Source organism: Microcaecilia unicolor, chromosome 7 (genome assembly GCF_901765095.1).
Source record: "Microcaecilia unicolor chromosome 7, aMicUni1.1, whole genome shotgun sequence".
In the NCBI taxonomy this organism is placed as follows: domain Eukaryota; kingdom Metazoa; phylum Chordata; class Amphibia; order Gymnophiona; family Siphonopidae; genus Microcaecilia; species Microcaecilia unicolor.
This window is the reverse complement of record NC_044037.1, coordinates 13,561,377-13,588,278: the sequence shown is the minus strand read 5'-3', so window position 1 is coordinate 13,588,278 and position 26,902 is coordinate 13,561,377. Positions and strand designations below refer to the sequence as shown.

Sequence of the window (26,902 nt, the reverse complement as noted above, 5' to 3'; positions counted from 1 at the left end):
TATCTAGATTGTAAGCTCTTTGAGCAGGGACTGTCTTTTTTTGTGTATGGTGTACAGCGCTGCGTATGCCTTGTAGCGCTATAGAAATGATAAATAGTAGTAGTAGAAGCCTGCCCTTGCAGATCAGCAACGCGGCCGCGCAGGCTTCTGTTTCTGTGAGTCTGACGTCCTGCACGTACGTGCAGGATGTCAGACTCACAGAAACAGAAGCCTGCGCGACTGCGTTGCTGATCTGCAAGGGCAGGCTTCTAGATGGAATGTGGTTAGTGCAGTGGAACATGGGAAGTTGTTACTATTTGAGATTCTGGAATGTTGCTATTACTTGAGATTCTACATGGAATGTTGCTACTATTGGAGATTCTGTTGCTACTATTTGAGGTTCTACATGGAATGTTGCTATTCCACTAGCAACATTCCATTTTTAGATTCTGAACTCTTTGAGCAGGACTGTCTTTTCATGTATGGTGTACAGCGCAGTGTATGCCTTGTAGCGCTATAGAAGTGATAAGTATTAGTAGTAGTAATGTAGAAGCCTGCCCTTGCAGGTCAGCAATGCGTGCAGGACGTCAGACTCACAGAAACAGAAGCCTGCGCAGCCGCGTTGCTGATCTGCAAGGGCAGGCTTCTACATGGAATGTTACTAGTTGAATAGCAACATTTTATTTTTATTTTATTTTGTTGCATTTGTATCCCACATTTTCCCACCTATTTGCGGGCTCAGTGTGGCTTACAATACATTGTAAATGATGGAAATACGATTTGTTACAACTCAGTTATGGATTACATTATGAGAAGTTATGCGGAGACAAAGTCAAAGTATCATTAAGGGAATAGGACCGAGGAAAAGAACAATGGAACAGTGGAAAGAGACAGCGGGAAACTGATAGGGTAAATAGAACATTAGCAAAAGAACATTTGGTATAACATTTCCTGTGAGTAACAGTATAAATGTGATAAAATTATGGGGAATGAGAATTCAGAAGAGAATGTATTGGTGTATTTCTGAAACATTGAGTGTGGACTTCATGTGTTTTAATCCTTACAATAAATTTTGTCAAAGAGATGGGTCTTCAATAGTTTGCGGAAATTGGTTAGTTCGTGGATCGTTTTCAAGTTGCGTGGTAGTATATTCCAGAATTGCGTGCTCATGTAGGAAAAGGTTGATGCGTGCAGCGCCATGTACTTTATGCCTTTGCAATTAGGGAAGTGGAGGTTGAGGAAAGTTCGAGATGATCTTTTAGCGTTTCTGGGTGGTAGGTCTATTAAGTCAGACATGTAGGCTGGGGCTTCACCGTGAATAATTTTGTGGACTAGTGTGCATACTTTAAAAGTGATGCGTTCCTTAAGTGGGAGCCAGTGTAGCTTCTCTCGTAAGGGTTTTGCACTTTCGTATTTTGGTTTTCCATGTAGAATCTCAAATAGTAGCAACAGAATCTCAATAGTAGCAACATTCCATGTAGAATCTCAAATAGGCAATAGTCGCCTGGAATAGACTTCCCGAGCCTGTATGTCTAGCCCCCTCTTTGGCCGTTTTCAAGTCCAAACTTAAAGCCCACCTCTTTACCACTGCTTTTGACTCCTAACCACTGCTCACTTGCCCTGTCCTTTTATCCTCACCTCTTTATTCCCTTACCCTTATTGTTCTGTCTGTTTACCTGTCTTATCTAGATTGTAAGCTGTTTGAGCAGGGACTGTCTTTTTTGTGTATGGTGTACAGCGCTGCGTATGCCTTGTAGCGCTATAGAAATAAGTAGTAGTAGTAGAAGTAAGGTTTGAACCCAGGCTTCCTTGCTTTGCAGCTTTTTTGCTGAAATTACTAGGCTACCCTTTTTACCTGTATTTCTGTGGCTTTCTTGACTTCTACATGCCTCTTTGCTACTCTTGTTTTCTTTTTACCCTCTCTGTAGCTTTGACTTTTTTGTTTTTGTTTCTTTGCCCTTCTGCTAGTCTCTTCTATTTTTCCAACTCAGATTTCCCTTGTTGAGTTTTTTTTCTTTCCGTCTCCCTTAATATCTCTTTCCCTGTTTTTGCCTTTTGTCTTATGTCTTTTCGGTCTTGAACTTCATTTTTCTTGCTGTCTTCTTTTGCAGATGTGAAGTGTTGCCAATAAGATGCCGCTGGTAAAGAGGAGCATTGAGCCACGCCACCTGTGCCGTGGGACGGTCCCTGATGTGGTCACTAGTGAGTTGGAGTGTGTCACTAACAGTACCCTGGCCGCCATCATCAAACAGCTTGGGAGTCTCAGTAAGTTGCACCTTATTAATGGGGGGGGGGGGGGGGGGGGGGGGAGCAGACTCCATTTGAAGACTCATATGTAGACTTGCTGAATCCCGTTGAGAAGGGACAGAATGGCCCGAGTAGTCAGCACCCTATACAGGGTTTGTGGCTTAAGCATGATCTTATCTTCTGGATTCTTGAATGATTACAATTAATCACATTGGGAAAATTCCAGAATATTTAAATTAGTTGTAAATGATTAATATGCATGACAGCGGTTAGGGTGATTAAGGGGCCCTTTTATAAAGCCATGGTAGGGCTATCATGGCAATGGTACTTGAACGCGGCGCCGTTCACAGCCGCTGCCTTGATTTTCTCTCCTCTCATGCCATCCTCGATCCGCTTCAATCCGGCTTTCGCCCCCTACACTCTACAGAAACGGCACTATCTAAAGTCTGCAATGACCTGTTCCTCGCCAAATCCAAAGGTCACTACTCCATCCTCATCCTCCTAGACCTATCCGCCGCTTTTGACACTGTCAATCACAACTTACTTCTTGACACACTGTCCTCTTTTGGGTTCCAGGGCTCTGTCCTCTCCTGGTTCTTCTCTTATCTCTCCCATCGTACCTTCAGAGTACACTCTCATGGTTCGTCCTCCACCCCTATCCCGCTCTCTGTTGGAGTTCCTCAGGGATCTGTCCTTGGACCCCTTCGTTTTTCAATCTACACCTCTTCCCTGGGCTCCCTGATCTCATCTCATGGCTTCCACTATCATCTTTATGCTGACGACACCCAGCTCTATCTCGCCACACCAGACATCACTGCGGAAACCCAGGCCAAAATATCGGCCTGCTTATCCGACATTGCTGCCTGGATGTCCAACTGCCACCTGAAACTGAGCATGGCCAAGACCGAACTTATTGTCTTCCCACCCAAGCCCACTTCTCCTCTCCCTTCACTCTCTATCTCAGTCGATAACACCCTCATTGTCCCCATCTCATCTGCCCGCAACCTCGGTGTCATCTTCGACTCCTCCCTCTCCTTCTCTGCGCATATCCAGCAGATAGCCAAGACCTGTCGCTTCTTCCTCTATAACATTAGCATAATTTGCCCCTTCCTCTCTGAGCACACCACCCAAACTCTCATCCACTCTCTCATTACCTCTCGCCTTGACTACTGCAACCTACTCCTCACTGGCCTACCACTTAGCCATCTATCCCCCCCTTCAGTCAGTTCAGAACTCTGCTGCACGTCTTACCTTCTGCCTTGACCGATATACTCATATCACCCCTCTCCTCAAGTCACTTCACTGGCTTCCGATCAGATACTGCATAGAGTTCAAGCTTCTCCTACTAACCTACAAATGCAGCCCCTCCTTACCTCTCTACCCTCATCTCCCCTTACGTTCCTACCCGTAACCTCCGCTTTCAAGACAAATCCCTCCTTTCAGTACCCTTCTCCACCACCGCCAACTCCAGGCTCTGCTCTTTCTGCCTCGCCTCACCCCATGCTTGGAACAAAACCTCCCTGAGCCCATTCGCCAGGCCCCCTCCCTGCCCATCTTCAAATCATTGCTCAAAGCCCACCTCTTCAATGTCGCCTTCGGCACCTAACCACTACACCTCTACTCAGGAAATCTAGACTGCCCCAACTTGACATTTCGTTCTTTCGATTGTAAGCTCCTTTCAGCAGGGACCGTCCTTCTTTGTTAATTTGTACAGCGCTGCGTAACCCTAGTAGCGCTCTAGAAATGTTAAGTAGTAGTAGTGGTGCGTGGCAAATTGACCTTACCACCGGGCTACCGCGGTAGTGCTGTTGTGTGCCGCACGCCATTTCTGGCACTCAAAAAAAATAGTATTTTTAGCGCCGTGGGCTTACCAGGAAATGGCCGTTCTGTGGTAAAAGGGGGCCTCGGCGCATGGCAAAACCTGTAAGTCAACTCAAAAGGACCCCTAAGAAAGGAAGTTTTCCCAATCTCTGCGTATTGAAAAAGTGACTTAAATTTATTTTAAACTTATTTATGATTTTTAGCTCACATTTTTTTTCAGTAGTTTTATGGCATATTTCATTGGAGTACAGCAGATATTTCCATGACCCTAGAAGACTTAAAATATAAGTTTATGCTTAAGGCAGTGGAGGATTAAGTGACTTGCCTTCAGTCATAATGTATATCAGGGTTCAAGTTGAATACTGACGTCCCTGGTTCTCAAGAAAAGAATCACATTTGACAGAGTTTTATTGTCAAAATAGTAAACCATCCACTTTAAGAATGAAATATTGTGTATTTATGGTTGGGTTTTCTGCATATGTATTTAGTTATTTGAGTATTTTATTAGTAGTTTAATTGTTTGTAGTTTTATTTCTATGTGTGTGTTCATCTTGTTTTAATTTTTTGTAGCGTTTTAGTGACCCCCCCCCCCCTCCTTCTCTTCCCCGATTAAGGCACGTGCTGGGTTATTTAACTCCTTCAAGTGGACAGTTTACTACTTAGCTAATAAGGGGGCCTTTTACTAAAGATTAATGTATGTTATTTGCAGTAAGGCCTGTAGGAATAAAATGGATCCTGTGTCAGATAACGTGCTAAACTTCAGTAAGAGACCCCCCCCCCCCCCCCAATCTTCCATGTAGTAGATGCACTGTTCTTTTCTTGACTGTATTTGTGTACTTCTTGGCCTCTCTATCCTTTTGCCTTTTTCCTGGTTCTCGGCCTGCAGTTCTAAGCACTAGGGGCCCTGTTTACTAAGCTGTGCTGTAGGCGCGCTAGTGTTCTTAGCGAGCGCTAAAAATAGAGACACCCATATATTCCAATGGGTGTCTCTAGCTTTAGTGCACGCTAATTTTTAGTGCATGCTAAAAAAGCTAGTGCACTTTAGTAAACAGGGTCCTTGCTTCTTCTCATTGTATTGAACGAGGCCGTTATTGTGTGTGAGAGGGAAATTTCTTACCTTGCTATGAGAAGGCTGAGGGAGAGATATGATAGAGGTCTATAAAATGAGTGGAATGAAATGGGAGGATGTGAATCTCTTGTTTACTCTTTCCAAAAATACTTGGACTAGAGGTCATGCAGTGCAGTTATTAAATAGTAAATTTAAAAAAAAAATTGGAGAAAATATTTCACTCGGCAAGTAATTAAATTCTGAAATTCGTTGCCCGAGAGAGAGAGGTAAAAGCAGTTAGCTTAGCAGGGTTTAAAAAAGATTTAGATAGCTTCCCAAAAGAAAAGTCCATAAGCCATTATTAAGATGGACTTGGGGAAAATCCACAGCTTATTTCTAGGATAAGTAGTATAAAATGTATTGTACTGTTTTGGGATTTTGCCAGGTACTTGTAACCTGGATTGGCCACTATTGGAAACAGGATACAGGGCTTGATGGACCTTCAGTCTGTTCCAGTATGGCAACACTTATGTTCTTATGCTCTTGAGTAAACTTTAAGATGGAGTGGAAGGAGATGCAATGCCTATGATTCTCTTTTATGGCAAAAAAACTTTAATGAGGGATTTTTCTTCTAGTTGATGCGGATTTTCCGGTTTGGACTTCTGGTATGCAGTAGGTTCCTGTAAATGCAGGTTTATTCCATTGTGGATTAGACATTTTATATTGATCATATGTACCCCTTACAGTTTAATTTAACACAGTATTTGATATTTTCGAGCAGATAAAATTGTGTTTTGTGGAATGAAGGCTGCCCAGCCGAAACACAGCCTGTGTTGAGTTTCTCTGTCTGGGACTTGTATCTACCTACTCTTTACCCATTAAAGGAACTGTTTTGCAACATTTGGTCATCTTGACATTTGTCATCTTCCACTCTGGTTTGCTTTTCATTTTTGTGTGGAAGTTTGTTGGTTTTCTCTTATCTTTGGACTTCAAGGATTTAGTTACAGGCATTCAGTTTAGTGCGCCTTAAATTTAGTGCTTGTTGGATTGATTTAATGTGCATTAACCTACAAATTAAGATATGTGCGATTGATTTGCATGCATTAAAAAATCTAATGTGTGTTACTTTTTTTGTTTGTTTTTTGTTAAATTGTATATCTAAAATGAACAGGAAACAAATGCGCCAGAATCGGGGAGAAAAATCTAAAAACAAACTGCAATTTTTTTTCACCTGTGTGCGTGACTAAATTTTAGGAAGGACTTGAATATGACCAGAGGGGGGAGTATATTGCACCAAGTCAGAAGTCTGTTCCAAATACAGCAAAGTGGAATGTGAGGGGTTAGGAGTTGGTTATAGGGGAGAAGGACAAGCATAAGGACAGCTTACCTAAAAAATGGGGTGTAGGATGAGATAAAAGCAGAGGCAGCAAGGATCTGCAGAGTGAAGGCACGGCTGACCAGTGGCTTTCACAAAATTTCACAAAGGCCAACGTGTTTTCATCATGGGATGCTATGTAAGTCTCTAATCTTCAGAGGGGATTTTTAGCTTTTGCATGTGATGAATGTTAAGAGAGAGCCCTTTGTGACTTGTGTTTCTGGCTGTTTAGGCAGACATGCTGAGGACATATTTGGAGAATTGTTCAATGAAGCCAACAGTTTCTACCTAAGGATGAACTCCCTACAGGAGAGAGTTGACCTCCTGGTAATCAAAGTCACACAATTGGACTCCACTGTTGAGGAAGGTAACGCAAGCAATCACTTGTTTGTTCAAAGTTAGAAATACACTCTGTGAGTTCAGGTTGGTGATAGAACAAGCAGAATCTTCCTGTTTTAAGGCCTTGTTGAGTTTTTACAGTGAATGCTTTGTACCCAGTGATTTTCGAAGGGAAACTACATGGGTGGCTTCCTTTAGAAAATTGATGCAAGACGTACATTAAGTCAAATTGTTTGCGATGTAAGTGTTCAGACTTGCAGCCTGTAAGGCTAATGAGCATTTCAAAATGAAGGGTTTCTTTCTCAGGCTAGTTCTTTGTATGGTGAGGAGTTGTGAAGCAGAATGAGTACGGGATAGAAGACGACAAAGGATCTATATCCCACTGTGCAGATACCAATTTATTTTAATTCCTGTTCATGAGCAATTTATATCTCTCTTTCTTATTGTTTGCTATGCATAGTACTGTACAACTACCCAGCTTAGGGCCCGATGCACAAAGGCAGCAGTAAAATACACTTCCTGGGTAAAGCTTACCGTGTCAAACAGCAACCATGCAAATGTCATGCACGGATCTCCTTTTGTGCATCGGTCGCTTTTTGTGACTGGCTGTCAAATGTATTTTGACAGCTTGCACACAAATCCTTGTTGTTCCAGTGGGGGGATGGGATTTGATATACCGCCTTTATGTGGGTTACTATCAAAGCAGTTTACATATTACAGAAATAGGTGCCTGTATATATCTGGGGCAATGGAGGGTTAAGTGACTTGGCCCAGAGTCGCAAGGAGCTGCAGTGGGAATTGAACCCACTCCTTGTCATCTATACCAGACCAGTCCAGACTAATGGTTATGTCCATCTACCAGCGGAAGGAGACAGAGAAAATAGTTCCAAGTAAACCGCCCCTTAAGGGTATCGTGCAGCCTGGAATGTTCAGTATTTCGAATAGCCAAGCATTGGTGCTCTGAAGTCTAGAAGAAAACACACGTAATACCAAACAGGCAAACTCTTGGCGCCAGTATGCAGAACCTCACTGTTCCTGCTTGGCCAAAGGCAACTGCAACCTCCCCTCATAGTAAAGTAAGCGGGAGGGAATGGTCCATACTGAGCTTGCCCAAGCACACAGAGATCTGCCCCTGAATCCGGGGAAAGAACTCCGTGATGCCAAGTGACAGGAGTCATACAGAGCTGGCACAGCAACAAGTGGCAGGAGATTGAATAGAGAAGATGAAGTAGACAGTGCTCTAGGACATCCCAGTGTATTGAAGCGTCGTGGAACAGCCAGGGATACCTAAAGGAAACAACACTCTGACTGACAGACTTTAGCCAGGGAGGGCATCTGGACTGGTCTGGTATGACTAAAGGAAAGAAAATTATCAGGTAAGAACATAATTTTTCCGTTCGCCAGGATCAAAGCCCACTGCACAAACCTCTAGGCTACCCCTCCCAGTGGGCTGCCTCCCAACCTTCCCCCGGACACAATTCCTTGGTGGTCCCGTGGACTCAGGCTGCCCCTCTGCACCCCTACCTCCCAAGCAAAGATTTAACCTGGTGGTCTAGTGACCCCCCTGCCTTGTCCTTTCCTTCCCATACCTTAGAAAAGGTGGAGGCAGAAGCAACATCTCTTCCCTAGTACCTTGGGCGCAACCTTTTCCAAAATGGCGGCATCCAGCCCCTGCCTGGTGTATTCTGGTCTCCTCCTTCCATTCTCCCCATTATGCTTTATTATTGAATTCTTTATATATTTATGATTCTTTCCTTAATGATATGTGTGGGTTTATGCATTTTGTTTCATATTTTGTAATGAGTTCTTTTTAGATTGTTTAACCACATTGAACTCGAAATTGTACTGGAAAATGTGGGATTTATTTGTAACATTTGTATCCCACATTTTTCCACCCATTAGCAGGCTCAATGTGGCTTTCATAATACTGTAAAGGCGATCGCCAGGTCCGGTAGATGTTAAATACAGTATAAAATAAGGGTCAGGTAAGGTTAGGGTATACAAGTACAATAAGATTCAAGGAAATAAGGAATATATAATGTCCAATACGATGTAATGTTTTGATGCATTGCAGAGTTGAGGCATTTAAGTTGGGTCAGTAGGGTAGACATTGCAAAAAACAGATAGGTCTTTAATGATCGCTTGATGTTTAGATGGTCATGGATCGTTTTCACACTCTTTGGTAGTGCATTCCACATTTGTGTACCTAAGTAGGAGAAATTGGATGCATAGGTTGATTTGTATCTGAGTCCAATGCAGCTTGGATAGTGGAGGTTCAAATAGGTACGTGACACTCTGGTTCTGTTTGTGGTCGGAAGATCTGTCAAGTCAACCATGTATCCTGGAGTTTCACCGTAGATAATCTTGTGGACTAAAGAGCAAATTTGAAAGGTAATGCGTTCCTTGATTGGGAGCCAGTGCAGTTTTAATCAGAGAGGTTTAGCGCTATCGAATCGTGTTTTGCCAAATATCAGTCTGGCAGCTGTGTTTTGGGCTGTCTGGAGTTGCTTCATAAGCTGTACTTTACATCCCGCATATATTCCATTGCAGTAATCTGCGTGGCTCAGAGCCATTGATTGTATCAAGTTACGGAATATTTCCCTCGGGGAAATAAGATCTAAGACGTTTAAGTTTCTACATAGAATGAAACATCTTTATAATGGAGTTAACTTGGCTCTCAAGTGTAAGATGTCTATCAATAGTAACACCTAAGATTTTGAGGCTATCAGAAATAGGAAGAGAATAAACAGGAGTGTTTAGGGTTGTGGGTTTATAATTATTGTATGGGGATGAGAGGATAAGTCAATGTGTTTTTTCGGTGTTTAGCTTCAGTTGAAATGAGTTAGCCCATGAATCCATGATGTTCAGACAGCATGTGATTTCATTGGAGATTTCAGAAAGGTCATGTCTGAAAGGGATATAAATTGTGACATCGTCTGTGTAAATGAACGGGTGAAGGCTTTGATTGGATAAGAAGTTGGCCAAAGGGGACATCATTATATTGAAGAGTATCGGTGATAATGGGGAACCTTGAGGTACTCCGCAATGTGCATTCCATGGTGATGAAATGTTTGTTTTTGATTTAACTTGGTATGTTCTGGTGATTAAGAAACCCTTGATCCAATTAAGTATATTTCCTCCAATCCCGAGGTGATCAAGTAAACGCAAAAGTATGTTGTGGTTTATCATGTCGAATGTGCTCGACATGTCGATTTGGAGGAGGAATATACTTTTAACTATGGCAATTTCATGTTTGAATTTAGCTAGAAGAGTGACTAGTACAGTTTCAGTGGTTTCTAGGGACACTGGGAACCAGAATCCTGGGTCCCACAGTTCCCAGAAAAAACACTCACGGACTGAAAACACAAACTGCCAAAATTCTTAGGCAGTCCAGGACAACAGAGCTAATAAACCAATAGGTTTATCATAAAAAAGTAGAACAGTGAACGGTAAAAGTGGTAAACAGCAAACAGAAAGAGGTAAAATAACAAGGACTCAATATTAAAGTTAACTAAACACCTTTTTACTACCTAAGTTGTACCTGGGAAAATCAGGAAAAGAAACTTCTCACAGGAGTTGAATAGGGTCTCGACTCAGAGGCCTATTCCCTCCACACTCCCAACTCTGAGACTGAGGAGTTTTAGCACTTTCTGGGCTAGGTCTTTGGCTTCAGGGCCAATCAGGGCATAGAGCATTAGCACTAAGGGTGTTTGGTCAGTGGCATTGCAGGTTACTTTTCTCCTCACAGGTTTCCTCTGTTCCTTTGGGGAAGGTAAGCTAAAAAAGAAAACAGATTTCTGCTACAGCTAAATCGAAGAGGTCAAACGCCACCTATTGGACAATCAAAGGAAATGCACTGAGGGGAAGAAAAGTGTCATGGGGCAGCATTACAAATCACAAAGCATGGAAGTTCCCAGTTTCACCACGGTAGGTCAGTTTCGCTGGTACCCTTTAGCCTAACCCAGGGGTTCTCAACCCATAAGAACATAAGAATAGCTATAGTGGATCAGACCACTCATCTAGCCAAGTATCCTGCTTCCACCAGTGGCCAATCCAGGTCACAAAAATCTGGCAGAAACTGAAATAGTGTACTAAGGAAAAAGGGAAACACATATATGTGCACCCTCCCTTATCTAGAAATCATAAAAAAAATAGGGAGAAATGTGAGCATTGTAGCAGTCTCTCAAATGTATTACAAATAGCTTGAGACTAAATGTTTAGAGAGAGCGCAATATGGCATTAGACATAAGTGAGGGCAGGCTATAAGCCTTATCTCTTGTTTGTCTGTCCTAATTAGATTGTAAGCTCTGTTGAGCAGGGACTGTCTCTTCATGTTCAAGTGTACAGCGCTGCGTACGTCTAGTAGCGCTTTAGAAATAAGTAGTAGTAGTAGTAGTAGTCTTTGGGATTCCAGAATCTTGCTACTCCCTGGGATTCTGCACAGAATGTTGCTACTCTTTGGGATTCCGGAACCTTGCTACTCTTTGGGATTCCGGAATCTTGAAACTCTTTGTCCTTATTCCTTATTTGTCCTGTTTGTCTGTCCTAATTAGATTGTAAGCTCTGTTGAGCAGGGACGGTCTCTTCATGTTCAAGTGTACAGCGCTGCGTATGTCTAGTAGCGCTTTAGAAATGATAAGTAGTAGTAGTAGTAGTAGTCTTTGGGATTCCGGAATCTTGCTACTCTTTGTCATCCTTTATTTGTCCTGTTTGTCTAATTAGATTGTAAGCTCTGTTGAGCATGGACTGTCTCTTCATGTTCAAGTGTACTGCGCTGCGTACGTCTAGTAGCGCTATAGAAATGATAAGTAGTAATAGGAGTCTTTGGGATTCCGGAATCTTGCTACTCCTTGGGATTCTGCACAGAATGTTGCTACTCTTTGGGATTCCGGAACCTTGTTATTCTTTGGGATTCCGGAATCTTGAAACTCTTTGTCCATATCCCTTATTTGTCCTGTTTGTCTGTCCTAATTAGATTGTAAGCTCTGTCGAGCAGGGACTGTCTCTTCACGTTCAAGTGTACAGCGCTGCGTACGTCTAGTAGCGCTTTAAAAATGCTAAGTAATAGTAAGCCCTCTTATAGCACTCAGCTATTTCAGGATATATAACAGCGTCAATCATTTGCCAGCATGCCTCTCCCATTCATTTTATTATTTTTTCATTTAAGGCAAAAGTCGAGAGAGAATCTCAAAATATAAGTAATTCAAAACAGCAGCCACTTATCTTTCATTGTGTCTGACGCACATTGTGTCAGCAACTGAGTATAGATCACCTGACGCCCTCATAAAATACTGGCTTTTCGGTCACGCAAAGACCTGCATCCGGGGTTAACTGCAAGCAGCCGCAGTAATTTTCAAACTCGCTGAAAAGCGAAAACCGTTCTGGCTTTCACTTTCAAGATGAAATAGTAGCAACATTCCATGCTTTTAACCCTAGGGTTAAATGGTTTCTTGCTTGTCTAGCTCAATAACAGACTTATGAACTTTTCTTCCAGGAATTTGTCCAAACCTTTTTTTAAACCCAGATACTCTAACCGCTGTTACCACATCCTCCAGCAACAAGTTTCAGAGCTTAACTATTCGTTGAGTGAAAAAATATTTCACGACAAATGTAAGCCACATTCAGCCTGCAAATTGGTGGGAAAATGTGGGATACAAATGCTACAAATAAATAATCAAATAAATAAAATTTCCAGTTCTCGGGACACACCTAACAGGTTTTCAGGATACCTATAATAAATAAGCATGAGAGAAATTTGCATGTGCCACCTCCATCCTAGAAACAGAAAAAAAGCAACACCGGGCCTTCAGGGTAGAGATAATGGTCGTCCTTTAATCTGAAAATGACCCGTAACGGGCCGTGTTTCGGCGTACAAATGCCTGCCTCAGGGGTCAGAATGGTTCTTATGTGTATGATATGGAATAATGGAAATGAACCACAAAGTTAGGGCATATTGCCCACTACGTCGTGATTGTCTGTTTAATAAACCAGAACGCAGTCTGTGGAAAAAACCCACCAATGGATATTTATTGTGGGTGTCCTGAAAACCTGACTGGTTAGATGTGTCCGAGGACCGGGTTGAGAATTTCTGCTTTAACTCTAGATCTGGCCTAGTCTGTGGCATGGAAAGACTTAATCAGAATTTGATCTCACACCTCAAAATTGGGTAAACACCAAACATTCAGAGGAAGGAGTTATCAACGTGGGCTACTGTTAAGATGTATTAAACCCAGGTCTCTCTGTATAAAATGGGACCTGTGCTAAAATAACATGTCTTAACCCATGTTGATAAATCCACCCCTTAATCTGTTGCAGCAGGAATACAAACTGTACAGTGTTTGTTTTTGGATTTTTTCATAACCCTCATGGTCTTTTTTTTTTTTTGGAAGAGAGGCATCCCAATATCTGACATTTGAGCTAACTATAAAGCTTTTTCTGTGCATGAAGCCTGTGTTTCTTGTAGAAAAGAGTTTTACCAGATTGTGTGATCACATACGTACATAGTTGGAATGGTGTCTGCACAATACGCATTTATACCTTTGTTTTGTGTGCTGTTGGGGCTGGATCTGAGGACCCTATTTTATAACCCCTAAGAGAAAAACTACATTGGCTCCCACTGAAGGAACGAATTGCGTTCAAAATCTGTACCTTGGCTCATAAAATCATTCATGGCGAAGCTCCGACATATATGTCAGACCTCATAGACTTAACCAACCAGGAACACAAAAAGATCGGCACGCACATTCTTGTACCTCCACTACCCCAGTGCAAAGGACTTAAATATAAATCAATATATGCATCTGGCTTCTCCTACGTCAGCTCGCAATTGTGGAATGCACTACCAAAGGCCTTAAAAACAATTCACGACTTGATGGTTTAAAGGATTCCTAACCACACGCTCATATCAAGTGACATCAAATTCGGTTACATCAGCCGCATGGACACCTGAATGTGGAGTTCCACAGGGATCTCCCCTTTCACTGACTATATTCAACCTAATGATGACACCCCTGGCCAAACTACTATCTAACCAAAACCTCAACCCATACATTTACGCCGATGATGTAACGATCTACATCCCATTCAGTCAAGACCTAAAAGAAATTTCCAATGACATCAACCAAAGTCTACATATCATGCACTCCTGGGCAGATGCCTTTCAGTTAAAATTCAACGCAGAAAAAACCCAATGCCTAGTACTTACCTCTCAACATAACATGAGCAAATTTACCACCATCAACACACCAAAATTAAACCTACCAATTTCGGATACCTTGAAAATCCTTGGAGTTACCATCGATCGGCACCTAACACTTGAGAATCACGTGAAAAACACAATCAAAAAGATGTTCCACTCAATATGGAAATTAAAAAGAGTAAGACCATTCTTCCCGAGGACTGTCTTCCGTAATCTAGTACAATCATTAGTACTCAGTCATCTAGATTACTGCAACTCACTCTACGCTGGCTGCAAAGAGCAAATACTCAAAAAAAACTCCAAACAGCCCAGAACACGGCAGCCAGACTCATATTTGGGAAATCAAAATACGAAAGTGCAAACCCCTACGAGAGAAGCTACACTGGCTCCCACTCAAAGAACGCATCATGTTCAAAGTATGTACCCTAGTTCACAAAATCATCCATGGCGATGCCCCAGCCTACATGTCAGACCTGATAGACCTACCACCCAGGAATGCTAAAAAGCATCTCGCACATTCCTAAATCTTCATTTCCCCAACTGTAAAGGTCTAAAGTACAAATTAATGCACGCATCAACCTTTTCTTATAAGAGCGCGCAGTTCTGGAACACATGGCCACGTAACCTGAAAGCGACCTATGAACTGACCAACTTCCGTAAAGTACTAAAGACACATCTCTTTGACAAGATATACCACAAAGACCAAAGCATGTGAAACTCTCACATATATCCAGAAATGTAAATTAATGCCTTTTGTTTTTATACTATCATGTATTCCATTACCATGCAACCCCAAATCCTTCTGTAACACCAAATGTCTACTCTCTTCTCATTTCCACTATCCATGATGTAAGCCACATTGAGCCTGCAAAGAGGTGGGAAAATGTGGGATACAAATGCAATAAATAAATAAATAAAATAAATAAATAAATAGCCTTCCCGGAAGTTACTAAAGACCATCCTGTTCAAGAAGACATATCATATTGAGCCATCACAAATGACCGAACATCAAAAGCCTATCTCTTCACTTGACTGCATCAATCAATTCGCCACCAATGATCATTAACGCGTTACCTTCCTTATCTCTTACACCTGCAATTATATGATTATTTAATCTACTTTATAATTTTACTTTTTACATTTATGAATTTTTATTGTAACACTAGTAAAAAAGGCCCGTTTCCGTAACAAATGAAACGGGCGCTAGCATATGGTTTAGGTTATTATTTTTTTGTTTTTCCTGTTTGATATTAAGGGATATAAGTGTTTGTTCAGATTTTTTTTTGGGTGGGGGTTTGAGGGACGTGGTGTGCTTTTGTGTATCGGGGGGGGGGGGGGGGGGTTGTGGAGGTTTTTTTTTTCCAGAGATGTAAATGTGTGTCTTGGGGTTATCCTTTCCTGATTGTTGGATAAGTTTTTTTTTTTTCCTTTGTTTGCTGAAGAGCATTGTTGTTTTATATTTTTTGAAGGAAGAGGAGCATGTTATTTTGTGTCGGGTAAGGCAGGAAGAGAGAAGTGCTTTGCTTCTGGAAGGTTTTTTGGCATCCTGGATTAGTGAAATGATTTTCCCGAGGTGGAAGGGAGAGGAGCACGTTGTTGGGGCTTTTGGGGGGGGGGGGGTGTGAACCGGAACGTCTTCTGTAGGGTTTGTGGCTATCCTGCATTTTTTTCTCGATTTCCCTGGGGCGGAATGGAGAGGAGCACGTTGTTGGGGCGTCGGGGGGGGGGGGGGGGGGAGTGAACTGGAACGTCTTCTGGAAGGTTTGTGGGCATCCTGGATTTTTTTGACGATTTCCCTGGGTGAGAAGGGAGAGGAGCACGTTGTTGGGGAGGGGGGGAGGGGGGGAGTGAACGGGAACGTCTTGTGGAAGGTTTGTTAGCATCGTGGATTTGTGAAACGACTTGCCAGAGTCGGAAGGGAGAGGAGCACGTTGTTGGGGCGTCGGGGGGGTGAACCGGAACATTTTGTCCTTTGCAGTCTGCTGGAGGGAAACGCTTGAAGGGGGGTGCGTCGGTGTGGGAATTGGGGGGGGGGGTGCGTCAGTGTGGGGTTGGTTTTGCAGGTTTGCAGCCAGTCTCCAGTGATTCCGAGGCAGGGGAGGAGTAGGGAAACACGCTCCGCGTGTTTTCCTACTCCTCCCCCTGTGTCGGTCGCTGTTTGCTACTGGCTGGCTCATGGCTAATCATTCCAGCTGGGCGACAGGTTTCTGTTAGCGGCAGCTTTTTGTGGGCGGTGATGTCCCTGATGGTGAGGGGCATGCTTTTGTTTTTCGGCTCCACCTAGTCCACGTGAATGGAACGCAAGTATTTTGCACATACCCACAGGTAGCGGTGGTCCTCTACTCTCCGTTCTGATCCGCTCTTCAGTACCCACAGTAGGAATATTGTGCTATCGTTCTAGCGTTCCTCCTCTGTTCTCTGTGCTGCACAATAATGTGGCGTTCTGCTGTTGAATGCTCCTCCCTTCTTGCCTTGTACTTTCCTGTGATTGGTCCGCCTAACGTCGCATTGCGTTGCCTGGTAACGGTTCACATTGTGTGTGGTATTTTCTGATTGGTCCTTCATGCCTCCTACGTGATTACCGTTGCCTGGCAACGTGAATGTTTTCTTCCATCGACGTTTGACGCGAGGGCGGGGCATAGGCTGGCTGGCTTCACCACCATGAATCCACGAACCCTTCAGGGAGTGATTGAGTGACTTCAGAACGTTGTCTTCAGAACGTTGAGGGTGAGTTTTATTATAGTAGATTACTTTGTATTTCTCACTCTGGAAATGGTGATCACCATTACAGAATAATGTAAGCCACATTGAGCCTGCAAAAAGGTGAGATAATGTGGGATACAAATGTAACAAATAGATAAAATCATATAGGTGTCTTTTTAAACTTCGCATACAAGTGTCCTGTTACAAAATCAAGCCCTATAGAATCGCCTGCACGTTGGCAGTGAGTATCCAATGAGTGCTATCTCATCTTTTCAACAGTATGCACAGCTGGAAAAAGTGGCAGGGGGTCAATGTAGTGAGTGTGCTGTGGATTTCCTCACAGCTAGAACTGCATAGAAAGTGTCCTTTGAAGGAGGCTGGGTGAGGAAGGCATGTTGGTTTGGCTACTTGCTTGTTCATGAGTGGCTGAGCCATAGAAACAATGTTAATGCAGCTCTGGACAGAAAGCCACTGTCGGCAGGGTTGCGGTTAAGCCGCAGAATTGGGCGGCTTTTCGGGAACGGTTGCGGGGAATTTTCGAATTGCGTGGGTTGCGGGGATTTGGGCGGGTTTTCGAGCGGCCGCGGTGCGGGATTGGGTGGGTTTTCGCGGCTGCTGATTGGCCGGTTTTCCCGCTGCCGGGGCTTCTATTGGTCCAATTTGGTCCAATAGAAGCTTTTCCGGGGCTTCTATTGGTCCAATTTGGTCCAATAGAAGCCTTTCAGGGGTGGGGTTGACATTGGGGGCGGGGCTAGTGACACGGGGGCGGGGTTCGGTGACGTGGGGGGCGGGGGTTGGCTGCGGGCGGATTTTGGGCGGGTTTACGGCTGGTTTTGGGCTGGGAAAATTTTTCCCAGCTGGCATCCCTGCAGAAAGCACAGATTCCTTCAGCCACTCCTGGGTTCTGATCTCTGTATGGGTGGTGGCACCCCACTGGTAGACAATAGATCCTGTTACTGCGAGTATGGAGTGAAACTGGTGATGTCATTTAAGTATATTAAAGAAGGTGGCAGGAGACGGGAATAGCACTTTGATGTGGCCATTCTCAGCTTCCTTGCCATGATTATGCATTCAGATACAGGCCACCAGAGACCCAGCAAATGAAAATAAATCAGCGCAGCAAGAAACTATACTGTATAAACAGACATTAAAAAGAAATTACATTCTCAAACTAGGTCATGCGAAGCTTGGGCTCTAAGGGGCAGGAAATTATTGGACAATCAAAATGTCATTTATTTGGAGTACTTTTGAGTTTCTAGATGTTGCATGAGCACGTAATCTGGTGACAGTGTGTTTTCAGCAGCAGTATGTGTATGCTGTAGGCTCCCAATTTAAGGGTTAACAAATGGATTGGCAGCTGAATTACACTGAATGTTGGGCGTGAGATGAGTTTTATTAATGTGGAATGCATTATGAGGTAGGGTGGTTTGGAATGTAGTTCATATTTTCAGACATTAGAAGATGTCTGTGTTCCTTGGCAGGGACGTCTATAGGATCAGCAAAAATTTAAATCCATAAATGAAAGCAAAATCTTGATTCAGCCCGTTCAGTTTGTAGACCACATGTATGATTAAGTATTGGGGTTTTTTTTGTTTTTTAAGGAAATCATTTTTATCAACTATAATCAAGCAGATCACAATTGAACGTAAATTTAGAAAAATATACAACTAAAGTAAATATATAATCAATGTTAAAAAAAACCAACAGTTACAACAAACAAACCCACATACTCTACAAAAAAAAAAAGGAAGTAAATGGGAAGAAGGGGAGACCAAAAATAGTAAGTCTATGAAGCAGGCAAAAGAAATTTAAATATAGGCAATGCCAGCAGTCTCTTAAGAGTGGATCAAAACAGTTTTACACTAATAATCCATCTCCTATCTCTGGACTCCAGGTTTATACAAATTGTAAAAAGAATGATGCTATAAAGGATCAAAGAAGACCTGTTTTCATATTTTGATATTTAATCATTCAATTGCAAGGAATTTCAAGCAAAAAAAACCACATCAATGGCCAAAGCCTTGGAAATAATTTCTTCCTCCTCCTGTGAGGCTTTGCAAAGTTCAGAAATTATTAAATATTTTGCCCATGAAATTTCATGTGTCTTCTGTGAAAGTATAATCTCAATACATGATCTTCGTCCACTTGGAAACTTACAGGGTGCCCCCATTGATCTCCTAAGGGAAGTTCAACATACGGAGATTTAAAACGGCTGCTGGTTTTCCATAATCTCCATTTTCCCCCGTGGATTTCTTGAACTAATCTTGCTTGCACAGATCACACCATGTTAACCTTGAGCTCCATGGATTTGATCGGCACTTTACACTCCCCAATAGACTGGATATGCGATGGAATCCAACCATAAAATGGAGGACTGGCCATAAAGGTTAGCACAGTAGGTTGAGAACCATAGAAGCCAAATTCAAATCCCACTGTGGTCCCTTGTGATCGTCAACAGGTTACTTAACCTTCCTTTGCCTCGGGTACATACTTACCCCCCCCCCCCCCGTTTAAAGTGAATGGACTAGTGCACGGCAGCCGCTAGTACGACTTTGTAAATGGGGGGAGGGGTAGATTGTAAGCCCTTTGGGGACAGAAAAATACCTATTGTACATGTAACTTGCCTTGGGCTATAACTGGAAAAAGGAGGGAGCGAAATTCAAACTCCCAGTATGTCACAATGTCCGGCTTGCATATTGCAGTAAGGCTGCCAACGTCAGTCTGAGTCCTTGGGCATGTTAGCAACTCTGAGATCAGGCAAGGAAAGTGATTGTACTTGACTCAAGCCATCTCGGTCCTCTGAACAGTGAGCAGCACAGGGTGGCCTAGAGATAAGGCTCCTAAGGCATTAAAAAGGGTTGGAGGACAAAGCATGGTTGGTTCTTGGGGTGTTGCCAAGAGTAATGATGATCTGAGCCTTCTGACTAAACGAAAGCAATGTCTTTTTTGGCAGGAAGCTTTGGTGGCAAAAGTATATAGCAAAAAGCATTTATTGGTTTGATTCGGTGCCATTGCCATGTTCATCTGCCAGATTACTTGTGTGTTTTGGAAGTTAGTGATGAGTTTATTTACTTTGTCATATATTGATTTTACAAGTATAAGTTGTACCTATAATTATGTTTAAGGTGTGATGTTCTCTCCAATGACGCTCCTTCACCCTTGATCCGAAGAGGGGGGGAGGGATATGTAGGCATACAGGCTGACTAGCCTTTTGAGACCCTGTGTGATAGAAGCATCCTGAGCCGGAAAGTGTGCTGTGTGACACACCCCCTGGCACTCCTGCTGTGCCCATTGTAGCCAAGCAGGGGAGGCAATGGAGGGGGCAAAATATTGGTGTCCCTGCCGTGTGCTCAATGCAGCTGTACCACCTGCATGTAGCTCATTATGGCCCTGCTGTGCGATGCCAGAATCAAACCATCAACGATTCTCAGCCGCAAAGAACTGTAGACTTTACATCATAGAACTTCCAAACTGCTTGTGTGTGGAGTGAAGCAGTGGCCTAATGGTTAATGCAGCGGGCTTTGATCCTGGCAACCTGGGTTCGATTCCCACTGCAGCTCCTTGTGACCTTAGGCAAGTCATTTAACCCTCCGTTGCCCCAGGTACAAAAAACTTAGTAAGTACCTGTATGTAATAGTGGCCTAGTGGTTAGAGCACCGGTCTTGCAATCCAGAGGTGGCCGGTTCAAATCCCGCTGCTGCTCCTTGTGGTCTTGGGCAAGTCACTTAACCCTCCGTTGCCTCAGGTACAAACTTAGATTGTGAGCCCTCCTGGGACAGAGAAATATCCAGAGTACCTGAATGTAACTCACCTTAAGCTACTACTGAAAAAGGTGCAAAATCTAAATAAATAAATGTTTACAGCACAGCGTACGTCTAGTAGCGCTATAGAAATGATTAGTAGTAGTAAGAATGAAAGAGACATTGTTCTTTGTTCTTCTCCTGCTGTGTATCTGTAGAGACACAGATACACCAAGCCGCCTCAGCTCGGATACCAGCATGGGAGACCTTAAGGTCGCTGTACTTCAAAGAACGAACTGCGTTACCATAAGAAGGCCCAAAGATGGGAGTCATTTTCCCAGCACCTACTTGTTATCACATGACTGTCTTGAATGTGATTGGTTCCTGAAGGAAGACTTGGGATTTGTTCAGAAGGTGCTGGTAAACTGTGATTTGACCAATCAGCAGGACCATTTCCAGAATCTTGAGTTCTATTTTGACATTGTAATGTGCCATACTTTGTACTGTTTTTTTGAATATTTTTACTGCTGTAATTGTCTCTTGCTGTACGCCACCTTGAGTGAATTCCTTCAAAAAGACGGTAAATAAATCCTAATGAATACATACATATGATAGCCACACAAGTTTTAGAATGGGCTGCAAAAAGAAAGCCACACAAAAACATTTCTTTAGTTTCTTTGCCTCGCAAGGCTTTTTCTGCCATTACTCTTAAGGGCAGAAGCTGCTTTGGACTCAACTAATACTTTTGAATGCCTTGGGAGCCTTATCTTTTGACTTCCTTGCACTGCTCACTTTTTCCAAAGGACTGAGGTGGCTTATGCCATATAGAGGAAATTTCTCTGCCTAAGCTGCTACCGTGCCCAAGGACTCACTGGAGTTGGCACCTTTCCTGGTCTGAAAGGTTGTAAGGCTGTGGTTGTAATTATTTATTGATATTCTAGGTTAGTGACTTGGAAGTCACTTCTGTTGTTAGCGCAAGACAAAACTTGGGACAGATTGGCATTTAGGTTTTGTTTAACTGTTATAAGGTGGTGCTTTGTTAGCTGTGTAACATAGGAGCTGTGCCTTTTACTGTAACCTTTGCTGCTAAGGATAACTAATTGTTAAGTACTGACATCCTTTTCTTTTGCAATAAATAATTACAAACTTGAGACCCATTCTTTGCCAGACAATTCTAGATACCTGGAAGGAATATAGATGCAGCTTATTGTGCCCAGGGGACAATTTGTATCTGCCCTACAGAAATTCCATGATGCATTCCTGGGACATGCGTAGGTTATGAGAGGAAAAATATTCTGCAAAGCCGAGTTCGGGTGGATCTAGGAGAAAGAGGTTTCTCTAGTTTAGATTTGCAACAAGTGCTTATTTTGATCGGGGCTTTAAACAGGGATGAAAGGTGTTCCATTGTCGTCTTCGGCACCTAACATTATACCTCTATTCTGGAAATCTAGACTGCCCCAATTTGTTTGACTGCACATTTTGTCCATTAGATTGTAAGCTCCTTTGAGCAGGGACTGTCCTTCTTTGTTAAACTGTACAGCGCTGTGTAACCCTAGTAGCGCTTTAGAAGTGTTAAGTAGTAGTAGTAGTAGTAGAGGTGGATGGAATTGTCCTTTAGCCCACCGTGTTTGACTTCTGTCTCTGATGTAACAAAACATCAGAATAACTTGTTAATTTGCCACCAGTTCTAGATGAAAGTTTTTGAAATTAGTCAACTTATACTTACGTTTCAACATTTATACGTATATGGAAGTTGCAAAATCACCACTTCCACGTAACGTGGAAGCTGCTACTCTTTTTTTCTACATGCAATTCTGTAAAATCACTGCTCCTGTTGGATGTGCCGACATATGCATTATACATGCTGGTGTTGTCCTTCGCATTTTATAAAAGGCTTCCCATTCAGCAGAGCCTTTTGTAAAATACCAGTGAAACTGTGAACGTCCTGACCTGGCTGTCCCAATTTCCCCCATGACATTCTATGCAAAATAAGGCTTTATGTATGGCACTATTCTTCTACCAGCCCGCATAAGTACATAATGCAAATAAGAGTTTGCGATAATTTTAATCTAAATGCATCTAAATATCTTCTTTTGTAGAACATACAGGTTGTGCTTGTCAACCAGCAGATGGAGACACAGACTTTAGAGCTGTGAGCTTTCCCTATATGAACCACTGTGTAGCCATGTCACCCCAATATTTTTTTTTGTTTCCCCGCGGATGGTGATGAAAATCCCATATTCTGGTCTAGTGAGGTTGCTTCCAGGCCTGGCTGGATAAGTTGATAGCCTGGTTGAGCTTAAGTGGATGGAGAGGAATTCTGGTCCCCTTGGCAGACCCCCACATCTGAGGAGACACCTGAAGGAATTCAGGTCCCTCCCTTCCTCTAGGTTCGGGAGACCAGGAGTTGAGTGGTCCCCTGGCCCACTCGTCTCTCTTTGGTGATGGTAAGGGACTCAAGGGGACTGCACTGAGCACGGCTACTGAAAAAAGTATTCAATACATGAATATTTTGGGGTGCTGTCCCTTTTTTTGGAATAACCCCCCAAGATACTTATGAGAAACCACTTCTTCATCCTTTTAGGTAATTTCTACATGGCTGAGCACATGGTGAATACCAGCATTTAGTATTGACTGGTCAGATGGGTCATCTATACCTTTATTAATATTAAATGCCTGTGATGAGATTTATTTTGTTTTATTTCATAATTCATCTTGAGCTGCTTGGTAGGCAAAGTATATAAATTCCAAATTAAATTAACATTTGGATGTGCTGTTAAGGTCAGCAGACTCTGATCCTTTGTTTATCCATTCTTCCCTTCTGTGCTCATAGTTTCTCTGCAGGACATCAACATGAGGAAAGCCTTCAAGAGTTCGACTATCCAGAACCAGCAGGTGGTTTCCCGAAATTCTATTCCAAATCCTGTGATGGAAATGTACCAGCGCTGTGATAAACCTCCTCCGCTTAACATCCTGACACCATACAGGTGAGTCACGCAGAAGCACCGGACACCAACCACGGAGTCTCCCATGCAGAGGCACTGGAAAAATAATCCAGAGAACAACCGACACTGGCCACGTTATCAGGGCCGGGAGGAAATTGGAGGCTGTGAGAAGGGTTACCATATGTCCGGATTTACCCGCAACCAGGCGGGTTTTGCCAATCTGCCCGTTTGTCTGGATTTCTGGACAAACGGGCAGGCTGGCGGGCGTCCGCTCGCCAGCCTGTCCGTTTGTCCAGAAATCCGGACAAATGGGCAGATTGCTAGTCTCCCCTCCCCTCCCCTTACTTACTACTGCCCTGGTGGTCTAGTGACTTCTTCCACCTTCGGGGCAGGAAAGAGCTCCCTCTTTCCTGCCCGGAGCGCTGCCCTGCATGCTTCCTTCCTGTTGCTGATCTTGGCGCCGATTCAAAATGGCCACAGAGAGTTGAAGTAAGGGGAGGGAGGGGGTGATGGGGTGTGTGACAGGGGGGAGGGGAAAATATGACGGGGCGGGGTGGGTGTGGTGGGGGCGAGGCATGTGTCCTTTTGGGGGGACAAAATATGGTAACACTAGCTGTGAGGATGCTGTATCCAAGGGGCACCTCTTTATTTAAGGATAGGATTGCTTTTTCTAGAGCGTACTTATATTAAGGGTGAAACATTTGTCTGCGTATTAGAGGAGGTGAAGGAGGATCCGTGTGGTTGGTATTTTTTTCTTCTGGGACATATTTTTAAAAGGGAAGCATTTCATGATTGATGAGTGACGCTTAGCTGCCAGCATGTTGTAGCACAAGATGTAGAGCAACTTTGAAAGTTACTGCCTCAGGGAGGCTTTGCAGTGGTTGGATTACATGTGATAGAAAACAGTAGATCTACCAAAATCTAAATGACCCATCTCTTGTATCTGATGATATAGATCAGCGGACCGGCTTAAGGCTGGAAGAGGACGGCATGTGATGATGACTTTTCACAGGCCCCAGTACTTGGCCACTGGGCTTTCTTAGCAGCAAGGTTCTGTAAGGGCCCCAGCAGCAGCTGATGTAGGGAAAGAGGTGGGGGGGCCACATGCGCACAGCCTGATATCAGTGGGTTTAAACGTTAGAACCACGGGATGTGGTAGATCTGCACTCTTTACATCCGAGAGAAGTGAGGTATAAAGAACAGCAGAGGAAAACAACAAAGGGATCAATATTCGGCTGGCGGCGGTCAGCATTTTTCCGACTACCGCCAGCTCTGTTCCCAGATATTCCATACTGGGCCATGCGGCCGGCTAAAACTTATACAATTAAGTGCAGTATTTGGCACTTAACCACTTAAGGTGACCCGCATAAAGATAGGACTGTGTTTAATGTGGTTCTGTTTGTGGTCACCAAGTGCTGAACAAGTGTTGACTCCGCCCTTGGACTGCCCACAGAAAAGCTAGTTCTGTATTTGGCGGTTAGCGCTGATATTCAGTGGCGCTTACCACCTAAGTGGTACAGAATATCAGTGGAAAGCCCACACACTGCGATTTAGGAGACCAGGAGCTGCCCCAAAGCTTCTGTATTCTTCCATACAACAGGGAGTGTACAGGAGTCCCAGCCCTTGCAGAAACGCTTGTAAAGTGAGCATGCGATATCCACATGTTTCTGTAGAAGGCAGCATTATCTCTTTTTCCATTTGTTCTTACCGCTACTGTAGCCACATCTGCCCAGATGTCGCACTACATCATACAAATCTTATCCCTTTCCAAAGAACAGAAACATCGCCCTTTAGCAAATACATCCAACTTAAGCCTAATCCTGTGTACTGAAATGAGCAACCCTGAAAAGATTTATAGACAGGGGACAGCAGTGGCGTAGCCACAGGTGGGCCTGGGTGGGCTGGGGCCCACCCATTTAGTGCTCAGGCCCACCCAACAGTAGCATACATTTAGCGGTAGCTGATGGGGATCTCAAGTTCGACCAGCTGAAGTCTTCCCCCTGATGGTAACAAAAACGCTACTCTCCACGATACTGGCACACGCTCAGTTTTCAGCGCATGCCAAGGTGGAAAGAAGCATTTTCCCGCCAGCTGAAATATTTTTTTGGGTGGTGATTGAGTGGGGGGAGAACACTCGGTGCCCACTCACTTCTTGCCTAGGCCCAAAATTTGTTGTCTGGCTACGCCCCTGGGGGACAGAAGTAGTCTTTCAAATGTTTCTTTCTGCACGCTTAGCATGATAATACTGTACTAGACGTGATTTCTGCATGGCACATTTTCTGCTGTGGTGAAGAGATGGTCTGCTCTGAAGTTAGATCTCAGTTGGTGACTGTGTTTAAAATCCAGGACAATCTCTCTAGAAGATCTGCTTATTTACTGTTAGCTTTTCCTTCAACAAAAAATGTGAGGTTTAAAGCTGCTTTTTCTCAATCATTTTTTTTCTTAGCTGTTCACTATTGAATAATCTTCCATTTGAATTATGCTCACTGGGGAGTTATTTTCTATTTTGCAAAGCTTTGAAAACGTACTTGTTTGTTAGTCCTGGGGGGGAAGGAGTTAATATTTGCTTTTATTATGTAATTTTCTTGAAATTGTGTAATTCTTGATGTTTGTTGTCTGTTTCTTTATGTTAAATTGAATGTAACTCGCCTTGAATCTTATGTTAGAGAGTTGGTGAGTGAGAAGTCCCTCATAACATGACAGACTATACCTGAGATTAACTAAGTACATAAGTAATGCCACACTGGGAAAAGACCAAGGGTCCATCGAGCCCAGCATCCTGTCCACGACAGCGGCCAATCCAGGCCAAGGGCACCTGACAAGCTTCCCAAACATACAAACATTCTATACGTTATTCCTGGAATTGTGGATTTTTCCCAAGTCCATTTAGTAGCGGTTTATGGACTTGTCCTTTAGGAAACCGTCCAACCCCTTTTTAAACTCTGCTAAGCTAACCGCCTTCACCACTTTCTCCAGCAACGAATTCCAGAGTTTAATTACGCGTTGGGTGAAGAAAACTTTTCTCCGATTTGTTTTAAATTTACTACACTGTAGTTTCATCGCATGCTCCCTAGTCCTAGTATTTTTGGAAAGCGTGAACTGTGTGATACTGGTTTAAACCACTGTTGCACTCATACTCTGAGTTTATCTCCCATTCAGAACCTGATTGAACACTAGAGACTCTAGTGACTAGTACAGCTTTTTTCATGATTATTCCCTCAAATATTCAGGTGCAGAGAAAGGAGGCAGAGTATAGTCACGCCAGAGGCGATGGCTTAGCCAGGTTGAACAAAAAACAGGAGAAACCAGTCTTCGCAAGAAAAACAGCAAGAAACAAAACAGCGAAGATGACTGACAGGAACAAAAATAAATATAAAAATAAAAAAACAAGAATATATAGAAAACCATCAAATTTAAAAATAATCATAAAATATGTATTTTAAAATATAAATACATAAAAAAGTAATAAAAAATTACATAAAAAAGACAACACTTTGGTAGTAAAAA

At 43.1% G+C, this 26,902-nt stretch overlaps 1 protein-coding gene across 1 annotated transcript in view; it reads left to right on the top strand.

Moving 5' to 3' along the window:
* The first annotated feature begins 2,111 nt into the window (after nt 1-2,111).
* LOC115474516 (wiskott-Aldrich syndrome protein family member 3-like) overlaps nt 2,112-26,902 on the top strand; it is a 36,182-nt gene continuing 11,391 nt past the window's right edge. Inside the window, exons 1-3 of the mRNA XM_030210006.1 lie at nt 2,112-2,248; nt 6,707-6,837; nt 23,284-23,437. Of these exons, the coding sequence (XP_030065866.1) occupies nt 2,112-2,248; nt 6,707-6,837; nt 23,284-23,437 (422 nt within the window). The remainder of the gene's footprint in view (nt 2,249-6,706; nt 6,838-23,283; nt 23,438-26,902) is intronic.